Below are 27,262 nucleotides of genomic sequence, written 5' to 3' on the forward strand. Positions count from 1 at the left end.
CATCATAAGAGACTACTACAAGCAACCCTATGCCAATAAAATGGATAACCTGGAAGAAATGGACCAACTTTTAGAAAGGTATAACCTTCCAAGACTGAACCAGGAAGAAATAGAAAATGTGAACAGACCAATCACAAGTAATGAAATTGAAACTGCGATTAAAAATCTTCCAACAAACGAAAGTCCAGGACCAGATGGCTTCACAGGCGAATTCCATCAAACGTTTAGAGAAGAGCTAACACCCATCCTTCTCAAACTCTTCCAAAAACTTGCAGAGGAAGGAACACTCCCAAACTCATTCTATGAGGCCACAATCACCCTGATGCCAAAACCAGACAAAGATACCACAAAAAAAGAAAATTACAGACCAATATCACTGATGAATATAGATGCAAAAGTCCTCAACGAAATACTAGCAAACAGAATCCAACAACACATTAAAAGGATCACACACCATGATCAAGTGGGATTTATCCCAGGGATGCAAGGATTCTTCAATATAGGCAAAGCAATCAATGTGATACACCATATTAACAAACTGAAGGAGAAAAACCATATGATCATCTCAATAGATACAGAAAAAGCTTTTGACAAAATTCAACACCCATTTATGACAAAAACTCTCCAGAAAATGGGCACAAAGGGAACCTACCTCAACATAGTAAAGGCCACATATGACAAATCCACAGCAAACATCATTCTCAATGGTGAAAAACTGAAAGCATTTCCTCTAAGATCAGGAACAAGACAAGGATGTCCGCTCTCACCACTATTATTCACATAGTTTTGGAAGTCCTAGCCACAGCAATCAGAGAAGAAAAAGAAACAAAATTGGAAAAGAAGAAGTGAAATTGTCACTGTTTGCAGATGACATGATACTATACATAGAGAATCCTAAAGATGCCACCAGAAAACTACTAGAGCTAATCAATGAATTTGGTAAAGTTGCAGGATACAAAATTATTGCAGAGAAATCTCTTGCATTCCTATACACTAATGATGAAAAATCTGAAAGAGAAATTAAGGAAACACTCCCATTTACCATTGCAACAAAAAGATTAAAATACCTAGGAATAAACCTACCTAGGGAGACAAAAGACCTGTATGCATAAAACTATAAGACACTGATGAAGGAACTTAAAGATGATACCAACAGATGGAGAGATATACCATGTTCTTGGAATGGAAGAATCAATATTGTGAAAATGACTATACTACCCAATCTACAGATTCAATGCAATCCCTATCAAATTACCAATGGCATATTTTACAGAATTAGAACAAAAAAATCTTAAAATTTGTATGACTTCAGACTATACTACAAAGCTACAGTAATCAAGACAGTATGGTACTGGCACAAAAACAGAAATATAGATCAATGGAACAGGATAGAAAGCCCAGAGATAAACCCACGCACCTATGGTCAACTCATCTATGACAAAGGAGGCAAGGATATACAATGGAGAAAAGACAGTCTCTTCTGTAAGTGGTGCTGGGAAAGCTGGACAGCTACATGTAAAAGAATGAAATTAGAACACTCCCTAGCACCATACACAAAAATAAACTCAAAATGGATTAGAGACCTAAATGTAAGACTGGACACTATAAAACTCTTAGAGGAAAACACAGGAATAACACTGTTTGACATAAATCAGAGCAAGATCTTTTTTGATCCACCTCCTAGAGTAATGGAAATAAAAACAAAAATAAACAAATGGGACCTAATGAAACTTCAAAGCTTTTGCACAGCAAAGGAAACCATAAACAAGATGAGAAGACAACCCTCAGAATGGGAGAAAGTATTTGCAAACGAATCAACGGACATAGGATTAATCTCCAAAATATATAAACAGCTCATGCAGCTCAATATTAAAAAAACAAACAAGCCAATCTAATAATGGGCAGAAGACCTAAATAGACATTTCTCCAAAGAAGACATACAGATGGCCAAGAAGTACATGAAAAGCTGCTCAACATCACTAATTATTAGAGAAAGGCAAATCAAAACTACAATGAGGTATCACCTCACACCAGTTAGAATGGGCATCATCAGAAAATCTACAAACAACAAATGCTGGAGACCGTGTGGAGAAAAGGGAACCCTCTTTTTTTTTTTTTTTTTTTTTTTTTTTTTCTTTTTGCGGTATGCAGGCCTCTCACTGTTGTGGCCTCTCCCGTTGCGGAGCACAGGCTCCAGATGCGCAGGCCCAGCGGCCATGGCTCACGGGCCCAGCCGCTCCGCGGCATATGGGATCCTCCCAGACCGGGGCACGAACCCGTATCCCCTGCATCGGCAGGCGGACTCTTAACCACTGCGCCACCAGGGAGGCCCAAAGGGAACCCTCTTGCACTGTTGGTGGGAATGTAAATTGATACAGCTACTATGGAGAACAGTATGGCGGTTCCTTAAAAAACTAAAAATAGAATTACCATATGACCCAGCAATCCCACTACTGGGCATATACCCAGAAAAAAACATAATTCAAAAAGACACATGTACCCCCAGTGTTCATTGCAGCACTATTTACAATAGCCAGGTCATGGAAGCAACCTAAATGCCCATCGACAGATGAATGGATAAAGAAGATGTGGTACATATATGAAATGGAATATTACTCAGCCATAGAAAGGAACGAAATTGGGTCATTTGTAGAGACGTGGATGAATCTAGAGACTGTCATACAGAGTGAAGTAAGTCAGAAAGAGAAAAACAAATATTGTATATTAATGCATATATGGAACCTCGAAAAATGGTACAGATGAACTGGTTTGCAGGGCAGAAATTGAGACACAGATGTAGAAAACAAACGTATGGACACCAAGGGGGAAAGCGGCGGGGGCGGGGGTTGTGATGGTGGGATGAATTGGGAGATTGGGATTGACATGTAGACACCAATATGTATAAAATGGATAACTAATAAGAACCTGCTGTTTTAAAAAAAAAAAAAAGATGACTGTGTCCCTACTGCCATCTAATGGTTCTTTGAGCATTAAGGTCTCTATTGCATAGTTCTTTTTTTCCCAACTGCTGACACTATACCAATAAACTGGCTAAATGTGACCATATCAAACTATGTACCACTAGTCTTACTGTGGCAAAACTCTGGGGCTCATTCTGGCTTCTGGAAAAAGTCATGTTAACTGTCTCCTTTTTCCTCTTTACATTTGGGAATGTATGTCCCCCTAATCCCCATGGTTGTTTGGTATAAGTATCCTTTTAAAAAAAGATTGTTTTATTATCTATCCACTGTGCAATAAAAGTGATGTCGAATGTAAAAAAAAAAAGGTTAAGATGGAAGTTTTATGTTATATGTATTATACTACAATAAAAAATAATTTAAGAAATAAATCACAATATCAGTATAAGGTTTCCAACACTAGATAGACAACAGTTAGTTTCAGATGATGTCAAGAAAGATTACTTATACTGTGTTCTGACTACCCCACGGCCAAAATAATTCTGCCACTAGATTCCATTTTAGTTAGGTCAATGCAAAACAAACAAAACAAAAAGTTATTAAAGTTTTAAAACACACTCAAAATAGGAACTTCAAGCTTCATCATAATTCTAGAACTACATACAAAAATATAAATTGATGAGCATAATAAACACATCAGAGTAGATGAGTTTTGGGAAAATAAAAGGCAAGTAACGAAGAGAAAAATAACTTGAATTGACAATAAAAGAGCTCATTAGCTATAGTAATCAAAACAGTATAATACCAGCATAAAAAGAGACAAATAGGCCAAATGGAACAGAACTGAAAGCCCTGAAATAAACCCATGCATATATAGCTAACTAATATTTCACAGAGGAGGCCAGAATACTCAATGGAGAAAAGAAAGTTTCTTCAATAAGTGGTGCTGAAGAAATCAGGTTATTCACATGTCAAAGAAGGAAACTAGAGCCCTATCATACACTATTCACAAAAATTAACTCAAAATGCACTAAAGACTTAAATGTAAGACTGGAAACCATAAAACTCCTACAAGAAAACAGGAAAGAGAGTTCCTTGATATGGGTCTTGGCAATGATTTTTTAGATATGACATCTAAAACACAAGCAACAAAATAAAAAATAAACAAGTGATACTATATCAAACTATGAACCTTCTACACAGCAAAAGAAATGATTAACAAAATGAAAGACAAACTACAGAATGGGAAAAAAATATTTGCAAATCATATATGTGGATAAAGAGTTAATATCCAAAATAAAGAACTCATACAACTCAATAGCAAAAAACAAAACAAAAAACCCACACACAAAACCAAATAATACGATTAAAAAATGGGCAAAGGACCTGAATATAAATTTTTCCATAGAAGATATATGAATGGCCTACAGGTACATGAAAAGGTGCTCAACATCACTAATCATTAGGGAAATGCAAATCAACACCACAATGGGATATCACCTCACACCTCTTAGAATGACCAGCCTCAATAGGACAAGATGTAACAAATGCTGGGAGAATGTGAAGAAAAGGGAAACTTTGTGCACTGTTGGTGGGATTGTAAATTGGTACAGCTGCTACAGAAAACAGTATGAGATTCCTCAAAATATTAAAAAGAGGACCACCATATGATCCAGCACTTCCACATATGGGTATATATTTGAAGAAAATGAAAACACTAACTCGAAAACATACATGCACCCCAATGTTAATAGCTGCATAATTTACAATAGCCAAGATACAGAAGCAACCTAAGTATCAATCAACTGATACACAAAGAAGTTACATGCACAATAAAATATTATTCAGCCATAAAAGAGGAAGAAATTCTGCCATTTGCAACAACATGGATGGACCTTGAGGGCATCATGGTAAGTGATATAAGCCAGATAAAGAGAGACAAAAACTGTATGATTTCACTTATATATGGAACTGTTTTAAAAACTCATAGAAAAAGAGATCATATCCATGGTTACCAGAGGTGGGGGCTGGGGAGTAGTGGGGTGGGAATTGGATGAAGGTGGTCAAAAGGTACAAACTTCCACTTATAAGATAAATAAGTACTGAGGACATAATGTACAACATGATGTTTATAGTTAATAATGCTGTATGGTGTATTTGAAAGTTGACAAGAGAGTAAATCCTAAGAGTTCTCATCACAAGGAAAAAATATTTTTCTTTTTTGTGGTGTTTATATGAGACAATGGATATTAACTAAACTTACTGTGATAATCATTTCACAATATATGTAGGTCAATTCATTATGCTGTACACCTTAAACTTATACAGTGCTGTATGTCAATTACATTTCAGTAAAACTGGAAAAAAACAGATTAGTAATTAAATTTAGTTTAGTTCATTAGATATATATTATCCAAGGTGCTGGAGAGAAAACAAGACATGAGATACATTCTATCTATCTATCTATCTATCTAAATAACTAGACAAGTAAAAGAAATTTTTAATAAAGGCAATATAAGGTCATCAGTGAAATACTGGCAAAAAACTTTCCAACAGGAAAGGAAGAAAAGTGGAATCAAGAAAGATATTGAGTCTTATTATCTCGAGCACTATTGATTTCACTGAACGGATCTGAATTTGAAAGAGGGCCATGGAAGTTGGGTATACTTCACTAAGGACAGGGTAAGCAGAAAATAACACCTGATACATGGAAACAACATAATTCACATTTTCACATTTAAATAAGAAACATTTAAAAATTTTCTTCTGCAGTTGAAGCAAAAACCTGCTCTACTGTGACATTCTAATAATCTCTCAATAATTTGCTTTTCATTTTGATAGCCAAAAGCAAAACTCTTATGGCCATATATTTACAGATAGTAAATTATATCTCTACCAAACTTGACTGCAAGCTCTTTGAAAGCTAGGATGGTGTCTCTAATGCACTGTTTGACACAAACAGACACAGAATGAATATTTAGTGAATTTAAATAAACTATGAGAAAGCTAGTAAAGTATTATTTTCTGAAAATACATGCCTTAAAACACTAATCCTAAAATTTGCACTGTGAAAAAAAATTCAAGCCAAAAATTTGATAAATTATGCAAACTTTATTATTCATCCTCCTGTCACAGACCACTGATGAGCATATTAACATATTAAAATCTCTGAAAAGTGCTGAAGTGCCAAAATCAACCTACCTCTTTTAAATCTAGCATTTCCCAAATGTAAGGGGGCTAACAGAATCTTTTTTTTCTTCCTCAGACCACTAAGACCCTTCAGAATTATCATTCTATCAAATACTTTGGGAAATTCTCTATTAGAGTCCAAAAGGTAAATGTATGCAAACTGTTACAGAAGAATGAACTATAATATTCCTGAATATTTAAACATATCACTGAATTTACCTTCAATTTCACTGGACTCTCTATAAACTACATGGTCTCCCAACCAAATTGCTTAAAACTATATTGATGACAGCAAGAGAAGATAAACTGGAAACTTAAATATTTAATCTCCTCTCTATTCAACAGCTAATATAAAGATTGTCACAATTAGATTTAAACACACACACACACACACACACACACACACACACACACACACAGCACTATGCCAAACTCTTCCATAGCATCAAAGTCCTTTTTTCCTTCCACCTTATTCTTTCAAATCAGAAAGGAGTTTATAGAACCAAGGTCAAAATTCTCAAAAAGCTTATTTCTCATAAAACATAGATCACTGAAATGAGCAACTATTTAAAAACTATCCAAGAACAAATGTGACTATCTGTGCCCAAAAGACAGAGTATTGTTAAGAATTTCTCAACTGCTTTATCTCCAGTATGGAAAAGTATCAATGTAACTTGAAGAACATTTAGATGCTACGAGATTGATAATGCTGTTCAACACTAATGATGTACACCAACTAACAAACATACTAAAGTAACCTCAACCCTGTTCTCACCTTGCCTTTGGTCCAACAAAAAATCATGTCTGACCTATGACCCACATATAGATTTTTAGGATTACTGACTTCTCATTAATTCAAAACCTAGCAAATTCTCGGCATATTTTAGAGAAAAAACAAGGAGCCTGAAAAAAAGTCTTTCTAGACCCAATGTCACTGACTATTCAGAGTCAAAATCCAGTCAAGCAATGAAAAAAGACTATAAATAGAATATTTAAAATCTGGAAAAGGTGGATAGTGAGATTTTTTTTTAATTAAGAGATATCAAAAGTGACGGGGGAAGAATGAATATATCTTAATAAAGCTTTGCTAATTGAAGATATAGTATTTAGGAAACAAAAAATTAAGTATTTTTGGAAGTTTTTGGTTTAAGTACTCTGAGAAAAATTATCAGCTGTCCAAATTAGCAATTTTAAAGCACATATTTCTATTATTAATATAAAAACCATTATTCTAAATTATTAAGAAAAATAGGCAAAATGACCCTATTAAATGTATTACTGTATTGTTCATGCTTTTAAATAGTGCTAGAAAGGTACCAAAGAAGGACAGCTTGATATATTTATATCTTTACTTGAAAATATGCATAAATATCTATTATTATAGCTACAGTAGCAAGGAAACCTTGACCTATTTAAGAACAACTGATAGCTAAATGACAGATCAGCATTTTAAAAAAGAAAGGCTCTATTTCTGAGTACGGATAGAGTTTGTACTGGTTTGTACTTTCTATGAGCAGTGTACATTAGTTATTTTGGAAAGGATCTTTTCATAGTGTATTAAGATGTATGTAGGTATATAATTTGTACATCGAATTCTAATGTTTGATCTGTTTTATCAAAGGACCTTCCTTAAAAGGCATCCAAAAATATACTGTGAAGTGAGAAATCTCCTCTGAATATACATAATTTGTCATCGTACAGAGATTTTTATATTCTCTGCCAGGTCAAAATAATTCCTCTAGTAACAAATTCTGAATCTAGAGGCTTAACTTGGCCCACAAAATATCTGTATTTCCCTCTATTACAGGTTATAGAGAAATTTTTCAGTTCATTTTCAAATATTTTAATGAAAGCATTCTATAAAGAGTATTCTGTGGACCCAAAAATGTTCTCATTTTTCGGTACTCAAGACTCATCAAAAAGTACAGGTAGACCAAACAATGCATAATTGCATTTCTTGGAATATTTATGAGATAATTTGCATAGAGTATAACATGCAATATAAATATAGCCCAAGATCCAAGGTTTAATTAGATTTTTGTTCTGAATTCACTGATTTATGGCTAGTGGCTTAGCATGATTTCTAGAAATACTTTTAAAAGCTCAAAAAAGAAGGATATAAATATTGCATTTTCCTTATACTCCATATTTATACTATTCTTACACTTCTAAACTACTAGAGACATTCAGACATAGTATAATTACTGAATTCAGAGTCATTCATATTCATTCTATTATTGTGTGTGGTAAAATTTAATAATCCATGAGGACATTTTCCCCAAATATACTTTAAAACACTAGAACAAACTAAAATTTTCATCAATAATTTAAAATCCAGGCAAAACTCTCAGATGTGAAACATAAAGAAGAAATTTTGCCTTACCTCATACTCAGAAATTTCAGGTAAGTTACTTTCATCTGCCTTCTCTAGCTTTTCAGCGGCCCACTTGCTTGCAGCCTCAGCAAGTTCCTTTTCCGTTAGCCGACTGGGTTTGTCTAACACCTAATAAAAACAAAAGAATGGTTCTGTTACAGTTCTCAAGGGCTTTTAAATTTCAAATACATCAAGAAGTATACCCCGCTTACACATGAAATCATATAAGCCTTCAAATTTATAAAGAGAACAAGTACATTCTTTGCTTTTTCAAAAATATTCAACACAGAATTGCAGTTCTGGGGGGACATATAGACTAGATCTGACTCCTACTTTCATTTATATAAAGCTTTAGAAATTCATCTAAGGAACGAAACAAAAGACACTGACAACTGATATACTAAATAGTACTTAGAATATACAAGACATTATACTGATTTCAACTTTGTATCTTTAATTATACTCAATGAAATAACTAATGCCAAAATTTCATCAAGGTAAATTCCTAACTAATGAAACAGAAAAGTCCAGATATGCTATTTTATACTTTGTAATAGTTTATATAAATCCTACTCTTTACACAAAATGTATACACTTAAATTTCATTTTTTGATACTACCACTACTTCCCTTCTCCAACCACATACAATACTAAACAAAGTATAGTATTTGAAGTTAACAGACAAAGCTGGGTTTGAATAGCAGTTTCATCACTAGTGAGGGTAGATGATTTTATATACATAGCTTATGACACTGTGAGCTTTCATTTTCTCATTTACAAAACAGGGATTAATAATATTATATTCACTCTTAAAGTAGTTTGAGAATCAAGGGAAGTAACAGACCTGAAAGCATCTAGCATAACGCTTGGTACTTTAATTTTGTCTCCATCTCTTACTTCTATAAAGTCACATCTTTGATTCTAAATAGACCTCCTCTGGATGACAGTGTCAGTAAAAATCCCCATGTTATGGTACACTATTATTTATAAAGCGCTTATACATGCAAACCAAAAAAAGTTATTTTAATTAAATGGAATTCCATGAAGGTGGCTAGACTTTATCATCCCCAACTTATAAACCAAAAAACTGAATGTCAAAAGGTTAGTGATTTGCACACAGTTACCAATAAATCCTGAGCTGGAACTTAAAACTACGTCTTCTAGATGAGTAAGGCCCTTGATCACCTTCAATTCAATTTACCAAAAAACTGGTTTGCCATCCATAATATTTACTGGAAGATAATCACAGTGTATCTACATGGAGTGTTTCCATGGCCACTGAGTAAGCCTCAATATCTTACTCCAAAGCCCTACCCATATATAAGGTTAAAAAGATATGAGCAATACCTTTACTATTACTTAGTAATAAGGTTAAAAAGTTTTTTAAAAAATAAGAAACACACACAAATATATTTTTTTAAATGTACACCTCACTTTTCTTTGGTACCTGTTTTGAAGAGAAAGTTAGAGAGCAAAAACAAAACAAAACATTGTAAATTATCTCTAGTTAAGAAGGAAGCAAAATCTTTTATAACTGAATCCTTCTATTCAACCATCATTAACTCTGTACACTTAAAAAACTCTCATTTGAAACTGACTTCTAACAGCAGAAAATAAACTCTGAAAAACTATTCCTACATGACAGTAACCATAATGTTTAAAAGAAAAAGTCCTCCACCATATCAGGAAATCTAGGTAATAAAGCTAGCATGTAACCCTGGGAAGAGGACACAGGAAGCTATACTTTCCCAATATACAAAATGATTATAGATCTAAAATTCTGAAATTCTAATTCCATTCTAAGACAAAAATGCAAACATCTAAAATAAACTGTCAGATGAAAATATCTAAAATCCATTAGGGTTGGATTTTATGGTTAAAAAATATTTTTATCATGTACCACAAAGTCCTATGCTATAACATATTCACACCACATTATAGTTCAAGGGAAATAAGTATTTCAAACATCATAGTTTAAGTATTCATAGTGACTTAGATGGGTAAGTATTATTTACTCTTCATTCATTTCTAGCTGGGGAAAAATAAAACAAAAAACAAAACCAAGCCAGTGTTTCAGATGGGTAAAGCGCCCTTGATATGATAAGAAAGAACCAAAAAATCCAATCAATCTTTCCTATTCAAAATCCAGCATTCTAGCATTTCAGACTTCTGGGAAAGCTCCAAAGACACAAGTTGTCACAAAGACACCTTTTCTTTTTTCCATTTGAGGCAGAGAAGCAGCTGCCCACTGAACACCAGCACAGACCACCAGGTGATATCTTTTCTTACAGAAAAGCCAAACATACCAAAGACAGAAAACAAAAAGAAGTGAAGAAAGACGAGAGCAGAAGTAACAACAGTTATGGAAGGAGAAAGAGTGTGAGGTTGGTGAAGAGAACCCCAGCAACACCCCAAAGTTTTAAGTTTTGAGGATTAGAACCATGCACCTTTTCGGATGCTGAGAAGGAAGGACTGAGAAGAATGATGCAGTGAAGACTGGCTATGTCCTTGAGAAAATTATTTAACATCTAAGCCTTTTCCATAAAATGGAGATATATACTCACTTTTTTAAAATTGCAAAATAATCACAACCTTAGCATTAGCTAACACCTGCATCATGTCACATAATTACCATTTCTTTTTTGTGGTGAGGACATCAAAGATCTCATAGCAAATTTCAATTATACAGGAGAGTATTATTAACTATAATAACTATGCTATATATTAGATATCCAGAACTTATTCATATTATAGCTTCGAGTTTATAATCTTTGACCAACATCTCCCCTTTTCTCCCGTCCCCCAGACTCTGGTAACAACCCTTCTTTCTGTGAATTTGACTTTTTTAGATTCCACATGTCAGCAGGATCATAGAATACTTGTCTTTCTCTGTCTGGCTTATTTCACTTAGCATAATACCCTCAAGGTCCATCCATGTTGTCACAAATGGTAAGACGTTCACCTTTTTCATGGTCGAATAATATTCCATCGTGTATGTATACAATATTTTCTTTATCCATTCATTGAGGGCAGGTTAGGTTGTTTCCACATCTTGGCTATAGTGACTAATGCTGCAATGAACACAGAAATGCAGGGGAGTTCCCTGGTGGCCTAGTGGTTAGGATTCCAGGCTTTCACTGCCATGGGCCAGGTTCAACCCCCCACACACACAAAAAAAATGCAGATATCTCCTTGAAATACTGTTTTGATTTCCTTTGATTTCTTTAGTGATCCATTGGTTGTTTAGCAGCATATTGTTTTGCCTCCAATGTGTTTGTGTTTTTTGCAGGTTTTTCCCTTGTAGTTGATTTCTACTCTCATAGCCCTGTGGTCAGAAAAGATGTTTGATACAATTTCAATTTTCTTAAATTGTGGCCTAGCAAGTCATCTATCCTGGAGAAAGTTCCACGTGCACTTGAAAAGAATATGCATTCTGCTGCTTTCCGGATAGAATGCTCTCTATAAATTAATTAAGTCCATTTAGTCTAATGTGTTATTTAAGGCCTATGTCTCCTTATTGATTTTCTGTCTAGATGATCTGTGCACTGATGTAATAAGTGAGGTGTTAAACTTCCCTCCTATTATTGTGTTACTGTCGATTTCTCCTTTTATGTCTGTTAATGTTTGCCTTATACATTGAGGTGCTCCAATGTTGGGTGCATATATATTTACAACTGTTACATCTTCTTATTGGATTGACCCTTTGATCATTATGTAGTGTCCTTCTTTGTCTCTTGTGACAGTCTTTATTTAAAGTCTATTTTGTCTGATATAAGTACTGCTATACTTATATAACTTTCTTTTGATTTCCATTTGTATGGAATATCCTTCTCCATGCCCTCCTTTTCAGTCTGTGTGTATCTCTAGACCTGAAGTGAGTCTTTTGTAGACACCATATATATGAGTCTTGTTATCGTATCCATGAAGCCACTCTATGTCTTTGGTTGGAGCATTTAGTCTGTTTACACTTAAGGTAATTATCAATATGTATGTTCTTATTGCCATTTTGTTAATTGTTTTGGTAGGTCTTTTTCCCTCCCTTCATTTTTTCTCATCTCCTGTGATTTGATGACTAATCTTAGTATTTTATTTGGATTCCTTTTTATTTTTTGTGTGTATATAGATTATAGATTTTTGGTTTGTGGTTACCATGAGGTTTCTGTATAACAGTATATTAAGTTGCTAATCTCTTAATTTCAAATGCATTTTAAAAACCCTGCATTTGTACCCTCCTCCCCTCACGATTACTGTCTTTATCTTATTTTACATCTAATTGTTCTGTGTATCCCTTCACTGCTTATTGTGGATACAGATGATTTTACTACTTTTGTCTTTTAACCTCCTTACTAGCTTTGTGTGTAGATGACTTCCTACCTTTACAGTACGCTTTGCCTTTACCGGTAAGCTTTTTCATTTCATAATTTTCTTGTATTCTTGTTGTGGCCTTTTCTCTTTCACCTGGAGAAGTTCCTTTGCCATTTGTTGTAAAGCTGGTTTGGTGGTGCTGAATTCTTTTAGCTTTTGCTTGTCTGTAAACCTTTTGATTTCAAATCAAACCTGACTGAGAGCCTTGCTGGGTAAAGTATTCTTGGTCACAGGTTTTTCCCTTTCATCACTTTAAATACACCGTGCCACTACCCTCTGGCCTGCAGAGTTTCTGCTGAAAAATCAGCTGATAGTTTTATGGGAGTTCCCTTGTATGTTATTGGTTGCATTCCCCTTGCTGCTTTTAATACTCACTTTATCTTTAATTTGTGTCATTTTGATTACTATGTCTCAGCATGTTCCTCTTTGGGTTAATCCTGAATGGGGCTCTCTGCGCTTCCTGGACTTGGGTAACTGTTTCCTTTTCCAGATTAAGGAAGTTTTCAGCTATTATGTCTTCAAATACGTTCTCTTCCCTTTTCTCTTTCTCGTCTCCTTCCGAGACCCCTATAATGTGAATATTAGTGTGCTTCATGTTGTCCCAGAGGTCTCTTAAACTGTCCTAATTTCTTTTCATTCTTTTTTCTTTTTTCTATTCAGTGGCAGTGATTTCCACTACTCTCTCTTCCAGCTCACTGATCCGTTCTTCTGTATCATTTAGTCTACTACTGATTCATTCTAGCATATTTTTAATTTCAGTTATTGTATTCTTCACCTCTGGTTGTTCTTTATATTTCCTAACTCTTTGTTAAAAACTTCTAACTTCTCACTCTGTGCATCCATTCTCCTCCCAAGTTCTTTGATCATCTTTATGATCATTACTCTGAACTCTTTTACAGGTAGACTGCCTATCTTCACTTAATTCTTCTTCTGGGGTTATAGCTTGTTCCTTTCTAGAACATATTCCTCTGCTGCCGCATTTTGTCTAAGTTGCTCTTTGTATTTTTATGTATGTGGTAGGTAGGTTATGTTTCTCCACCTTGAAGAAGTAGCCTTCTGTAGAAGACGTCCGTTGTGTCCTAGCAGTACACTCCCCCCGCCCCTCATCACCTAAGCTATATGCTCTAGGCGTTCCCCCTAAAAGGCCTGTGTGGTTCCTTCTGTTATGGTGGGCTAACTACGTGGGTAGTCTGGTAGGCTTGGTTGGCCCCTAGTCCAGTTGGCTGCCCCCTAGTCCAGTTGGTTGCCAGGCCCTGCCTTGTGCAGATGCTGCTGGCTACTGTTTAGTGAGGCCTGGTCACAAGGTGGCTGGTTGCAGAACCCTCGGGGGCCCCAGAGCTAGTGCTGGCTCACTGGTGGGCAGAGTCAGGGTCTCAAAGACTCTAGAGCTGTTGCCCACACACTGGCAGGTGAAGCCAGATCCGGGGTTAGTGCTGGACTATTGGCAAGCAGAACTGCTTCCTGGAGTCTGGCTGCAGGGCCAGGGATCCCAGAGCTCATTTCAGATTGCTGGAGTAGGGGAGAGGCCAGTTCCTGAAACAGTTGGGTGTGGGGCCTGGGGTGTCCCGAAGGTTGTGTTGGCCCGCTAGTGGTCAGGGCCAGGGCACAGCTGGTCCCAGGGTAGGGTCTGGCTTGCTTCTGCTGTCTGCCCCCTGGTGGGTGAGGCTGGTCTAGAGGCTAGTGCAGGCTTCCTGGCAGGAAGGGCTGGTGACTGTCCTCTGGTGGTTAGAGCTGGGTCTTGGCCCTTTGGTGGGTAGGGCTGTGTCTAGGGGTGTGTCTAGAGGTCAGGAAGTCTTTAGGCAGGCTGTCTTTTGATGGATGGGGTTGTGTCCCCGCCCAGTTAGTTGTCTGATCTGAGGCACCCCAGCACTGACCCCTACAGGCTGCTGAGTGGGGCCAGGTCTTGGTGCTAATGAGCCAAGATGACAGCAGCCAGCAATAGTGCTCATGTGTTTGAGCGTTCCCCAATACGTCTGCCACCAGTGTCCATGTCTCCAGGGTGAGCCGCAGCTGCTCCCTGCCTCTCCAGAAGACTCTCCAAGACCAGTAGGTGGGTCTTGTCCAGGCTCCTATCAAATTACTGCTTTTGCCCTGGGTCCCACTGCACATGGGATTTTGTGTGTGCCCTTTAAGAGTGAAGTCTCTATTTCCCCCACTCTGTGGGGCTCCTGCAATTAAGCCCTGCTGGGCTTCAAAGCCAAACGCTCTGGGGGTTTGTCTTCCTGGGGCCAGAACCCTGGGCTGGGGAGCCTGACATGGGGCTCAGAACTCTCACTCCTGTGGAAGAACTTCTGCAATATAATTATCCTCTAATTTGTGGGCTGCCCACCTGGGGGGTATGGGATATGATTATACTGCGAGTCCATCTTTTCTGGTGGGTCCCACTCTTTTTCACTGATGGTTGTTCTGCAGGAAACTGTGATTTTGGTGTGCTCCTGAGAGGAGATGAGCTCAGGGTCTTTCTACCTTGCCATCTTGGCTGCTCTCCTTATGAGAGCAGTATGAGCAGTGGTCATACGTGCATACTGAAGCATCACAGCAGATGGACACCAAACTCCCAGTGTTGACACGTGGGCTGAGTTTTGTGGTCAATAGGAGGCATTTTATGATAAAAGATGCTTAGGCAAGGTTAAGCGAAGGGGTGCAGAGCTTGCTTGCACTCTCAGAGCTGCCATGTGTTCACCCTGTTTTCAATTCCTTTGCATATATAACTAGAAGTGGCTTGCTGGATGATATGATAGTTCTAATTTTTTTTTTTTGAGGAATCCCCATACTGTTTTCCAATTTACATTCCCACCAAGAGCACACAAGGGTTCCCTTTTCTCCATATCCTCTCCAACATTTGTTATTTGTACACTTTTCAATGACAGTCATTCTGACTGGTGTGAGGTGATATTTCACTGTGGTTTTGATTTGCACTTCTCTAATAATCAGCAATGTTGAGCATTTTTTCATATGCCTGTTAGCCATCTGTATGTCTTCTTTGGAAAAATGCCTATTCAGGTCTTCTGCCTCTTCTTTGATATTGAGTTGTATGAACTATTTATATATTTTGGATATTAATCCCTTGTTGGTCATATCATTTGAAAATATCTTCTCCCATTTTGTAGGTTGTCTTTTTATTTTATCAATGGTTTCCTTTGTTTTGCAAAAGCTTTTAAGTTTAATTAGCTCCCATTTGTTTATTTTTGCTTTTATTTCTTTTTAGGGTTTTCTACATATAAAATCATGTTATCCACAGTGACAGTTTTACTTCTTCCTTTCCAGTTTGGGTGCTTTTTATTTCTTTTTCTTGCCTAATTGCTCTGGCTAGGACTTCCAATACTATGTTGAATAAAACTGGTGAGAGTGGGCATCCTTGTCTTGTTCCTGATCTTAGAGGAAATGCTTTCAGCTTTTTGCCATTGAGAATGATGTTGGCTGTCGGACTGACATATATAGCCTTTATTTTGTTGAGGCATGTTCCCTCTATGCCCCCTTTCTTGAGTTTTTATCATAAATGGATGTTAAATTTCCTCAAATGCTTTTTCTGCATCTACTGAGATGATCATATGATTTTTATCCTTTACTTTATTAATGTGGTGTATCACACTGATTGATCTGCAGATACTGAACCATGCATGCTAGCATGCCTGGAATAAATCCCACTTGATCATGATATATGATCCATTTAATGTGCTTATGAATTTGGTTTGTTAACATTTGGCTGAGGAATTTTGCATCTATCTTCATCAGAGATATTGGCCTGTAGTTTTCTTTTCTTGTAATGTCCTTGTCTGGTTTTGGTATCAGGATAATTCTAGGTTCATAAAACGAGTTTGGAAGTGTTCAACCCTCTTCTATTTTTTGGAAGAGTTTGAGAAGTATAGGTATTCTTAAATGTTTGGGAGAATTCATCAGCGAAATAATTTGAGAAAATTATTTAACTTCTGAGCCTGTTATATAAAATGGAAATATATACTTACCTACATCATATAATTTTTATATGAATTAATAACAGAAGAAAATACATAATATAGTATATAGAATCAAGTAATTATACAATAAATGTTAGGTCTCTGCCTATTACCCCACTTCCAAAATAAAAGCACAGTCTCTCAAATATGCCTCATCTGGATATTCATTCCTACTCAGCTATGGTCAAGATGAGAAGGGGCTCAGTAAATACTAATTTTAACGTAACCTGTGGAAATAATTCTATGAGAAAACTGCTCATTTACTCTGGGGGCAACTTTTAAGTTATGGTTACTTAAAACTCAAGCTTTCAATGCAGCAAATTACCCCCATTAGGTGTGACAGTAAAGAATAGAAGCATCTGTACTATACAGTCCATCTCATCTACTTTGTGTTTCCTCTTTGAATTGATTTTAGAAGTACAACAAACCTTTGATGAAGGAACTGCTGAAGAACTTGAGGGTGAAGTGTCTCTTGATGTTTTCAAAGACTGAACAGGTTTTTCTTTACCTATATAAGAAAATATAAAATGTAATTTTCTAGCTTATTTGTTTTCAACTAGAGTGATTTTGTAAATGAATAAATAAGTGGTGGAGGTCATACAGTTATTTTAATAGTGAAATCTTTATTACATTATTAAATTAAGTCTGTTAATATCTAAATCCTCCTATCTGTCTTAGAGGCTGGGCACCATCAACAATTTCAAATAACCTAGAACCAAAGGACAGCATATATGGCAATCTAGGCCATATCAATGCCAGTTAGCAAACACGGAACCACAGAGAGGACCTCAGGAAAGGCAAAAAACATTTTAAAATCATAAATGCTTCCTCCTCCAAGTTCCGAAAAGTTAACTTTTAATACATCACAGTAAAAATCCAGTGGAGGTTATTATATAGATACTACCAAAGAGAATTAGCTAATTAAGCTATAGCTCAAACAGAAAGGTATGTAGGAAACTTAACAGGTATTCATGAAATGTTTAAAAAAAATTAAAACTAGAAAACTATAAGAGAGCACTAATCCAGTACCTGATATGAATGAGTACCCAAATATTTGTTAAATGGTGAAAAATAAATCTGTATGAGATAAAGTCACTAAGCTTTATCTTTGGTCACTTCAGACACTCACATACTGCTCTATGTATACTATTGTTTTTATGGAAATATAAGCCAGAAAATAAATTTAAATATTATTTTAGCCGGTTCAATGAAAACAACAACAAAAAGGGGTTTAGTTAAATATAATCTTAAAAATAATAGTGAGCTGTTGCTAATAGAAAAACGTTTCATTAAATTATCTGTATGTCAACTGTAACAGATATCCTCTGCTTTCGAGTGCTAGGAAAACTTTAATTACAGAGAAGAGGAAAAAGTAGCACCAGGTTTGGAGTGACACAGAAACTGGTCAAGACTGGATAGTGGGTTAAGGCCAGGAAAGCAGTCAAGGGCAAAAGCGGAGACAAAACGACCTTGAAACTGAGGCAAAGCCAGCTTCAGTCAAAAAGCCTCTTAAGCTCTTCCTGCTATGGTCAAGACAGCGAAGTAAGGGCCTGGAGGTCAAGGGCTTCCAACCACCTGGGGACGTGGTGAATAACATCTCTTTCCAATGTCCTGCAGAGCCGGAAAGGCTTTCTCAAGACGCCCCCCACAGCTTCCCACACCCACAACACGTGGCAACGTGTGAAGATATTTCTGATTGTCACAGTGGGTGAGTGCCACTGGCACATGGTTAAGTAAAGGTTAGGGATGCTGCTAAACATGCCACAAATGCACAGGACAGCCCTCACAACAAAGAATTATGCAGCCTCAAATGTCAGTAGTGCTGCTCTAGGCACAATATTCCAACTGTGAAGCTCCAACAGTCTTAAAAAGACCTAACTCTAGAATGTTTTAACTTGTGGTACCATTAAGAGACTTTCACACTAAGCAAGTTTAAAAGTTCTTACAGACCTTAAAAATCAAAAGCAAAATGATACAACCATTACTACATCCCCAAATGGCTAAGAACATGGTTTATTTAGTCATTCCCCACTGTATTTCCATCGCACATGGCAAATTCCATATCATAATGTGACAGTGTCAGTCTATCCCACTGCACCAAAAGCCCCTCGAGGAACAAGTATCATAGCTCATTTTTTTCCAAATACCCAAGGCCTACCAAGCTAAGTCCTTTAAGAAAAGAGTAGGCACTCACAAACTTGTGAAAAGCTGAATTATCTTTCTACCCTTAGGATTCAATGACCTCCCCAGTCTACTCTGATTAAGTATTTCCTTGAGAGATGAAGAACTGGACCAATCAGCACAGCACACTATGTTAATTAAACACATAATTATAGGCTCAATTCTGGCACACAGCAGCTAAACACAGCAAAAAAACTTTCACAAGCAGCTGTTAATCTCTTATTTAGCACCTCCTTTACAAACAAAACATCAGCTCTACGGGTATGCCAAGTATGGTGTCCAAGTGTAGTCTTAGGATCGTTCATGATTTTAGCTGCATAAGGCTAATTTAAGCAGATTTCAACCAATCTCAGTGTGCAGAAGCAAAGGAACACTGAAGGAGAGGGCAGTGGTTTATCAAATATCAACATATATTCATAAATACCGGTGGCATGAAGGGCAGGGACAGGCAAGAAGCAAAGGATAAAGAAAAAGGATGATACAGATGGCAGCATAAAGGGCACAAAAACGGTAAACAGAAGTATCCTGATCCTACTGATGTTGGGTCCTTTCTGCCAGTGACTTGTCTACTCTACAGATCTCAACCTCCTATGAGGTGGCAGTTGCTGACTGGGAGTGGCTAGCCCAGATAACAAACCCACATGTCTCCCCAAATCCTACTACGTGAGTCTGCTATTGTTCAACTCTGGTTCCAACAGCAGACTAATGGAGCAGTTATACACTTTTCCCATTTCTATAACCTCTATCAATTATAGCCCCCCACCCTTCACGATCCCAAATCACAATCTAGCTCAAAACTCACCTCTTTCTGGCTTTCCTTCATTCTGCCGTTTGTAGGAGGCACCAGCACGCACGGACTCTAGGGAAAGGTGGGCAGGGAGGAATTAACACCAGCACCTCTGTGCCCAGGAGGAACAAGAGAAGAACCCAGAAGTAGGAGTAATGAGAACAGGAACTTCTGAGCATTTGCCAGTGACCCTAACTGCCTTCCTACCCTGCTTTCAAGTTGGGCTGACTGAGCAAACACCAATGAAGAGAAATAAATAACAGAATAGGAGAAAAATGCTGTTTAAGATTGGATCCAACAACAATGATGTATGAAGATGAGGCTAACCAACGACAGCATGAGCAGAAAGAAATGAGAAAAGGATCCTGTGATAAGACACCAAAAGTTAAAGATGGGGATCACACGTCTTACTTATCACTATAAGCATCTAATCTAATCTCCTCCATAAAGTCAATATTCAAAGGATTAAAGAATGACACCAAAAAATCAAGAGTGAAAGATGAATCACCACTAGAAATCAAAAAGGACACCCGGGAAAGTTTTCATAGTATATCACATCAGTTCCCTGAGCATAGGACGGCTACCTGCAAGTAGTCATTCTGACTTGCTCTCAACAGGTAGCCTGTTACTAAATCTTGCTAATTCTTCTTTATGTGAACTCTCTCATATATGGATTTTCCTTATAAACAAATCCACAGCTACTTGATCTCCTAATTATCCCATACTTAGAATCTTGTAAATATTTTGTTAGTTTCCTTACCTGCAAACTCTTAATGATGCAGATGGAATCGGCTTTCTAAATAGCCTAAATAAACTAGAAGGGGCTCTCAGCTATATTTCCAATAAGTTTTCTTATCATTTATTTCAAATTATTCTATTATAGATCCCAAATTGCCAATTTTTTTCTGAGAAAATAATATTTTCTGAATCACTTTGGCACTGTCAGCACCTTGCATTAAAAAAAAATTCAAGAAATATCACACAAATATTGCCATCCTACTTTTGCAAGAATGTTGAAGACGCAGTATCCTTATCTAATTGTTCACTGATGTCATCAGAAAAAGTTTTGTTCCTCCTGAGCAGCTGATGTGTTTTTATCTAAGTTTCACTATGAACACTATTTATTGCTCATTTCCTTTGTTTTAGGCAAATCCTTAGCTCACTTATAGTAATTGGTGAAATCCTTATCATAGGCATCTATTTCATAAACTACTAACTTTATTCTTTTATTTTCACACCCTTATTCCCCTTTTATATAAAATCCTTCACCCGTTTACTTAATCCTGTTTTAATAAGTGTTTATTTTTGTTAACCTGCCTCAAATTCTTTGTAGATGAAGAAATCAGGACAATGATATTTTTTTATAGGAGTGTCTGGGGCTTGGGCCTGGCTCACACTAGCTGTTGAGAATGAACTGTCTGTATCTCTTCCAAACTCTTAAGTTCAGTGACTCCACACTGGTAGCCTGAAATCAGCCATGGTAAAAGTATTCACTCCACGAATATTGGCAAATGTCACAATCAGGTGTTTGTCCCTTGAAAAGTCAGTTTACTAACACACCACTGGTGCTGTGTTGATTTTGATTCCAAATTTCAGAAACACTGTAGGAATTACTGCATTTAACTACAGATTCCCATCCATGTTACCTTCAATAAACCTGGGCTATTTAATAATATCCTAACAGACAGTAAAACCACCCAGCTGAATCCAGCTCAGATTGCAAAATCATAAACAAGTAAGTGGTTGTTTTAGTCCACTAAATTTTAGAGTATTTTTTTAACACAAGAGATAATAGAAACAACCCATTGTGCTTAAACTCTTCATCCCAGAGTTTCCAATGATCTGCTTATATTAAAACTGAAGGTCTTTCTTCTTGTCCTCTACTACTGCAGCTTAATGATTCATACACAAGTTCTTCTTAATATTTTACCATTTGCTTTTCATGCCTTTGTACGTTTCTGTTTGTCATCCTACATCTTCCTACCTTTCTCTTTCTTCTTTGTTGGTTATTGTTCCTTAAATATGAGTGTTCCTCCTATCCTCAATCCTTTTTGTTTTGTTATTCTTCCGTGGCTCCAACCAATACTGTGAAGACAAATGTCTCTCAAATCCACTTCTTTCACTCACACTTCTATATTTCTAATTAACAGAATGCTACTCCTTGGCTACTTAGCCATTACCTCAAATTCATCTCACATGTGATCTTAGTAAGCAGAAATTAACTCCTACTTGAGAGCAGGGCAAGAGGGCTCCACACATTCCTGCCTTTGCTGTGACTTGCTAAAGAAAATGAGTTCTAAAGTAGGATGAAGGAAAGAAACCAGGAAAGAAAAATTCTAAAGTTGGCAATATGGAAATCAAAATCCAACTCAATGTATTGGTGAGTGAAAGAATAAATGGTGAGGAAGACAATGAACAGGAATTTCAAATACTGGTTCCATAGACTAGGTATAAAGTGCTTCCCACGCAGGTGAAATGAAAGCCAGAGAAGCAGCTTAATGTTACAATCAACATTTAAAAGTTCTGTAAGAATTTAACAATATTTGCTGTCTCTTTGAATATAATAGCTGTAAATCTGATACCATCTTTCAGAAATATACTTTCTTGCTGATGTGTTCTCCTGATGAAAGCAGCGATGAACTTAACCAGACTCACCCAATCCTATCAAGTATTATTAATTATTGATAAGCCATATAGGAGCAAAATACACTGCTAGGAAAAAAAATTAAAACCATCCCTAGAGGGACTTCCCTGGAGGTCCAGTGGTTAAGATTTCGCCTTCCAATGCAGGGGGTGCAGGTCTGATATCTGGTTGGGGAGCTAAGTTCCCACATGCCTTGTGGCCAAAAAACCAAAAAACATAAAACAGAAGCAATATTGTAACAAATTCAGTAAAGACTTTAAAAAAATGGTTCACATCAAAAATATATATATCTTAAAAGAAAACCATCACTGGAGATAATAAAATTAGGGGCTACATCTTGCAAACTATTAAATTCTTGGTACAGTGCCTGATGTATAAGAGAAAACCAGATACTTCTGAACGTCTTATCAATAAACAAATAAACTTAACAGCTCAGGTAGTAGATTCATCTCTCCTTTGATAGCTGAAGCATTAAAGGGGAAATTAAGATATGAACAAATGAAGATGTGGTGGCTATAAGGATGCTGAGGAAATGATTCATTTTTCTGGATCATGGATGAAGACATGCAAATTTGGGGCTCTTGGTTAGGAAGAACACGATTTCTCAGAGATCTACAGATTTATTCAAGAAGGTATGAAACAGGGAATTCTCTGGAGGTCCAGTGGTTAGGACTCCGCACTTCTGTTGCAGGAGGCACAGGTTCATCCCTGGTCAGGGCACTAAGATCCCGCATGCTATGCAGTGCAGCCAAGAAAAAAAAAGAAAAAAGAAGGTATGAAACAGAAAAATGGAGGGGACACAAGAAAAATGATCCTTGTGGTAAAGACACCAAAAAAACAACCAGACACAGGGGTAGAAAAAGCTCTCTCTGTACCACCTCTGCTTCCCACAAACAACAAACTTTTGGAGGTAAGAGATCCAACAAGTTGAAATAAAGGCATATTAACTATGAATACATGGAAGTGCATTTCTGAAGAGAACTTTCCTTTAATACATCAGTTACAACCACATGGGCTCACTTTTTAAAATATAAGTAAAATATTACATCGTCTGTACATATTATGAACATGTGCAGCAGGGATGCTATAAATGCCTACACATATGAAAATTCCATTAATTGATTACTGTTTCAGAACCTCCATCACTCAGGTGCCAGAAAAGCTATACCTGTACTCCTGGGATTCACCCAGAAAACTCACAGCCAAAGCTCTTTGTGATATAATAAATAGATTCTCACACAAAAGAATACATTGTAGAATCTAATTCAATAGCACATTTACAACCTGGATCAGTTAACAGTCCAAGATTAAATTCCTCATGAAACAACTCATCCCAATAATCCTTTTCCACTTTCATCCTTCCACCAACTTCTGCCCACTCTTCAGATATCACCTAAAATGCCTATTCCCATGTAATGATTTGTCTCCTTCTCTAAATCATAAACTCAGAGGGCAAAGACTAGATCTGTCTTGCTTGGCAAACCATTTATATGAAATATATTTTTGTTGAATAATTTTATGAGTACTGAACATAAACACAATGACTTTCAAGCCAAGAAACACTACAATATTTAGCTGCTAAGAAAACAGGTTCTTACTGCGTAATAAACATGATCTGATGGTAAAGCCTTATTTCCATATTCCCATTATCACTTACACCTGCACAGAAAAGCCTTCTTTCTAAAGGCAGAATTAAACCTCTAAATTTTATTGGAATTTCAGCTATGATCCAAAAATTCATGTGGACTTCCAAATTCATTCACAGCCAACAGGTATTAAGACATGTGTCTTTTCCCATTATACTTAAGTTCAATAATAGAGTCTATCTTCCAAATACACTCTTCTCAAAATAGTATTTTTAATTCTTGTACATTTTCAGTTATTGTAGAAGATATGCTTTCAAAAAGGATTAAACACTGATGAATAAGTCTTTCTTAAAAATATCTTTCATTCTTAATAGTGGCTGCTGATATTGAGAAAATAAAGGGAGGCTGGGCCCAAAGTCAGAGCTCTAGAAAATCAGATACAGACCAACAAAAACAATAAACTTACAAATCTTCCATAGTAATGACATTTAAAAAATTCAACCAAAATGTCACATAACCTAATTTATATATGAGCATCACTGGTAAATTTGACATTAATCTGTAGAAAATGTTTAGAATGAATTAACAAAGAGTTTGTAAATACTTAACATAATCATCCCTAGGAGCCACAAAGATTTACAAAACAAAGCAAGGCAATCTTTATGTCACTGTTTCCATAGTGGAAATGCTTTGTAATCCTCAAGTGGAAAAGAAAACAAGATGGGGAATCACAACTGGTTGAATAACAGCAAACAATGCAGATAAATGGTTGTGGTCCACAGAGGGAGGTGCCTAGAGGTTTCTATATTGGGCCTTATGCTACTCAACATAATTTTTTTAACACCTTTATTGGAGTATAATTGCTTTACAATGGTGTGTTAGTTTCTGCTTTATAACACAACATAATTGTTAATGATTAATACAAAACACATAAAGCATACTTCATTTGTAGATAAAACAAAGCTGTTTTTATCTGCTGCTAAATACATAGGATCACTAAAGAGATTTTAGGACCTTTATGGAAGAGAATTATAAGCCAAAGTTAACTACATGAAATATATCATTCCCAGATTTTTTTTTAATGCATTAACTACAAACAAATAATTGCAGCTGAAAAAAGTTCAGGCTGCACGGCTTTTTGTTTCATAGTAATATATGTGAAAATGGCCTAGGTTTCAGTTGCCTGCAGTTTCAGTAAGGACCAGTAATACAATATGGTTGACAAAATAAAAGTTCACTTCTGGCATCATGACTTAAAAGGAATAGAAAAAAAATTAGGAAAGCAAAAGGTCTGAAAACCATGTCAAATGAAAGGAACAGCTGAAGGAACTAAATATATTTAAACCTGGAAAAAAAAATCGAAAAGATTATGATGGTACTTTTCAAATACACAAACGGTTCCAACAAAAAAAGAAATATCTTTATGGCTCTAAGATAAATAACTAGTATTAAGTAGACATTACAGGAAAAGATTTTAACTGTTTTTAAAAATGAGCTATACAAAAATGGAAAGACTGTACTGGGATACAGTAAACATCACAGGAAGTACTTTAACAAAAAGTCTCCCATACCCACATGGGAGACTAAATATAGTGATCATTACTAATGCTATTATCCTAAACAGAAGGTAAATAGCAAAAGTATAAGATAGGAAAACAATGAGATTCATTTGAGAGAAGGTAGGTTAAAAGGAAGTAAATATCTAAGAGATAGTTGACAAATGGAGAGATGTTTCATTAGATTAATTAGAATAAAATAAACTTCAAGTAAAAATACACAATGTATACATAACAAAACAATTTTAACTATAACAGTATCTTAATAATCTGTTAATAAGCAGATTAAGAAGGACAACCTACACTGTTAGCATGTAAATATGAAGAACAACAAGGAATGAAAAATTGTATTGAAGTCCCCGTTATGACCAGGTTAGTCCACTTAAGTTATAGGCAGAAAATTCTTAAACGTGAAACACAAGGTGTAAACAGTTTGATTTAGGAAGATAATTAGTCTATGTCAGTACAAAGTTCCATAGGATTTAACCCAAAAGGCTACATAGAAAAAATTTAATTAAATAACATGTGTGGACATGTGTGCACACGTGTGCATGTGTGTAAGCACAAAATGGGAACTAAGCAGCTGAGATGAAAAAGTAATAATCATTCTGTGGCTTATAATTAAGCACAGATATATTAAATGCACAGAACAATTGTGAAGAATTAGTCCTAAAATAATTACCATGGACAAACTACTAGTGATTATTAAAATAAATAAAATTGGGCCTCCCTGGTGGCGCAAGTGGTTGAGAGTCCGCCTGCCGATGCAGGGGATGCGGGTTCGTGCCCCGGTCTGGGAGGATCCCATATGCCGCGGAGCGGCTGGGCCCGTGAGCCATGACCGCTGAGCCTGCGCGTCCGGAGCCTGCGCGTCCGGAGCCTGTGCTCCGCGACGGGGGAGGCCACAACAGTGAGAGGCCCGCATACCGCAAAAAAAATAAATAAAAAAAAAATAAAATAAAATAAATAAAATTACTCTGAAAAGTATGAACAAGAAGCAAAAAATTAAAAGTTAAAGAATTAACAAAATGAGGGCATAAGGAATAAGAAAATTATTTTTTACCTGTTACAGAAATTTAAAATCTTTGTCAAAATTTCAATTTACATTGGAAAACGAAATTAACCCATCATTGTTAATTAGCCCAGTTTAAGTGACTGATAATTGAAGGATGATATTTCTCAGTCCTTTTTTGAAGAAAAGCAAGGTGCCATCAACATTTGTGAGATTTAGATTTAAAGCAAAACCATTATCACAAATATGTAAAATAACAATTACTTTTTCCTTTTATTGTTTAAAGCAAGACTTTTACTGTTAACTTTTTGGAAGATGATCTCATGTAACTATTCTAAAAACTATTTAATGAAAGCAGTACAGAAAAACATTTCAACAGTTCAGCCCAAACAGCTAAGGAATCAACCAAAGTAACCCGTAAAGAGAGTTTTCCCAAAACAAACTTTTTTTTCTTGATTAAAGAACTTTACTTTCAAAGTTAAATGACTTAAGAAAATAAACATGAAGGCATTAACAAAGTCATACACTCTATTTCATTCAATTCACACCAGATTTTAGTCTCCCAACTTTCTCTGTTATCTTTCCATCACTTCAAGATATTAAAGGTATTAGACCTCAGAGGATGGGGAAAGCATATCGCAGACACTAAGACAGGAGCATCACCATGTGACTCTACATTTCATCTTGAGATTTT

At 36.2% G+C, this 27,262-nt stretch overlaps 1 protein-coding gene across 5 annotated transcripts in view; it reads right to left on the minus strand.

The window, feature by feature from the left end:
* The window catches only part of PPHLN1 (periphilin 1), a 143,671-nt gene that overhangs the window by 54,011 nt on the left and 62,398 nt on the right, over positions 1 to 27,262 (minus strand). For 3 of the 5 annotated variants that reach the window (XM_060112248.1, XM_060112245.1, XM_060112246.1), the window contains 3 exons: positions 19,786 to 19,842; positions 17,231 to 17,310; positions 8,491 to 8,610 (listed from right to left, as the gene is read on the minus strand). In XM_060112248.1, the coding sequence (XP_059968231.1) occupies positions 8,491 to 8,610; positions 17,231 to 17,310; positions 19,786 to 19,842 (257 nt within the window). The remainder of the gene's footprint in view (positions 1 to 8,490; positions 8,611 to 17,230; positions 17,311 to 19,785; positions 19,843 to 27,262) is intronic. The other 2 variants (XM_060112250.1, XM_060112247.1) reach the window with 1 other exon arrangement.

Source organism: Mesoplodon densirostris, chromosome 11 (assembly GCF_025265405.1).
Source record: "Mesoplodon densirostris isolate mMesDen1 chromosome 11, mMesDen1 primary haplotype, whole genome shotgun sequence".
Taxonomy (NCBI): domain Eukaryota; kingdom Metazoa; phylum Chordata; class Mammalia; order Artiodactyla; family Ziphiidae; genus Mesoplodon; species Mesoplodon densirostris.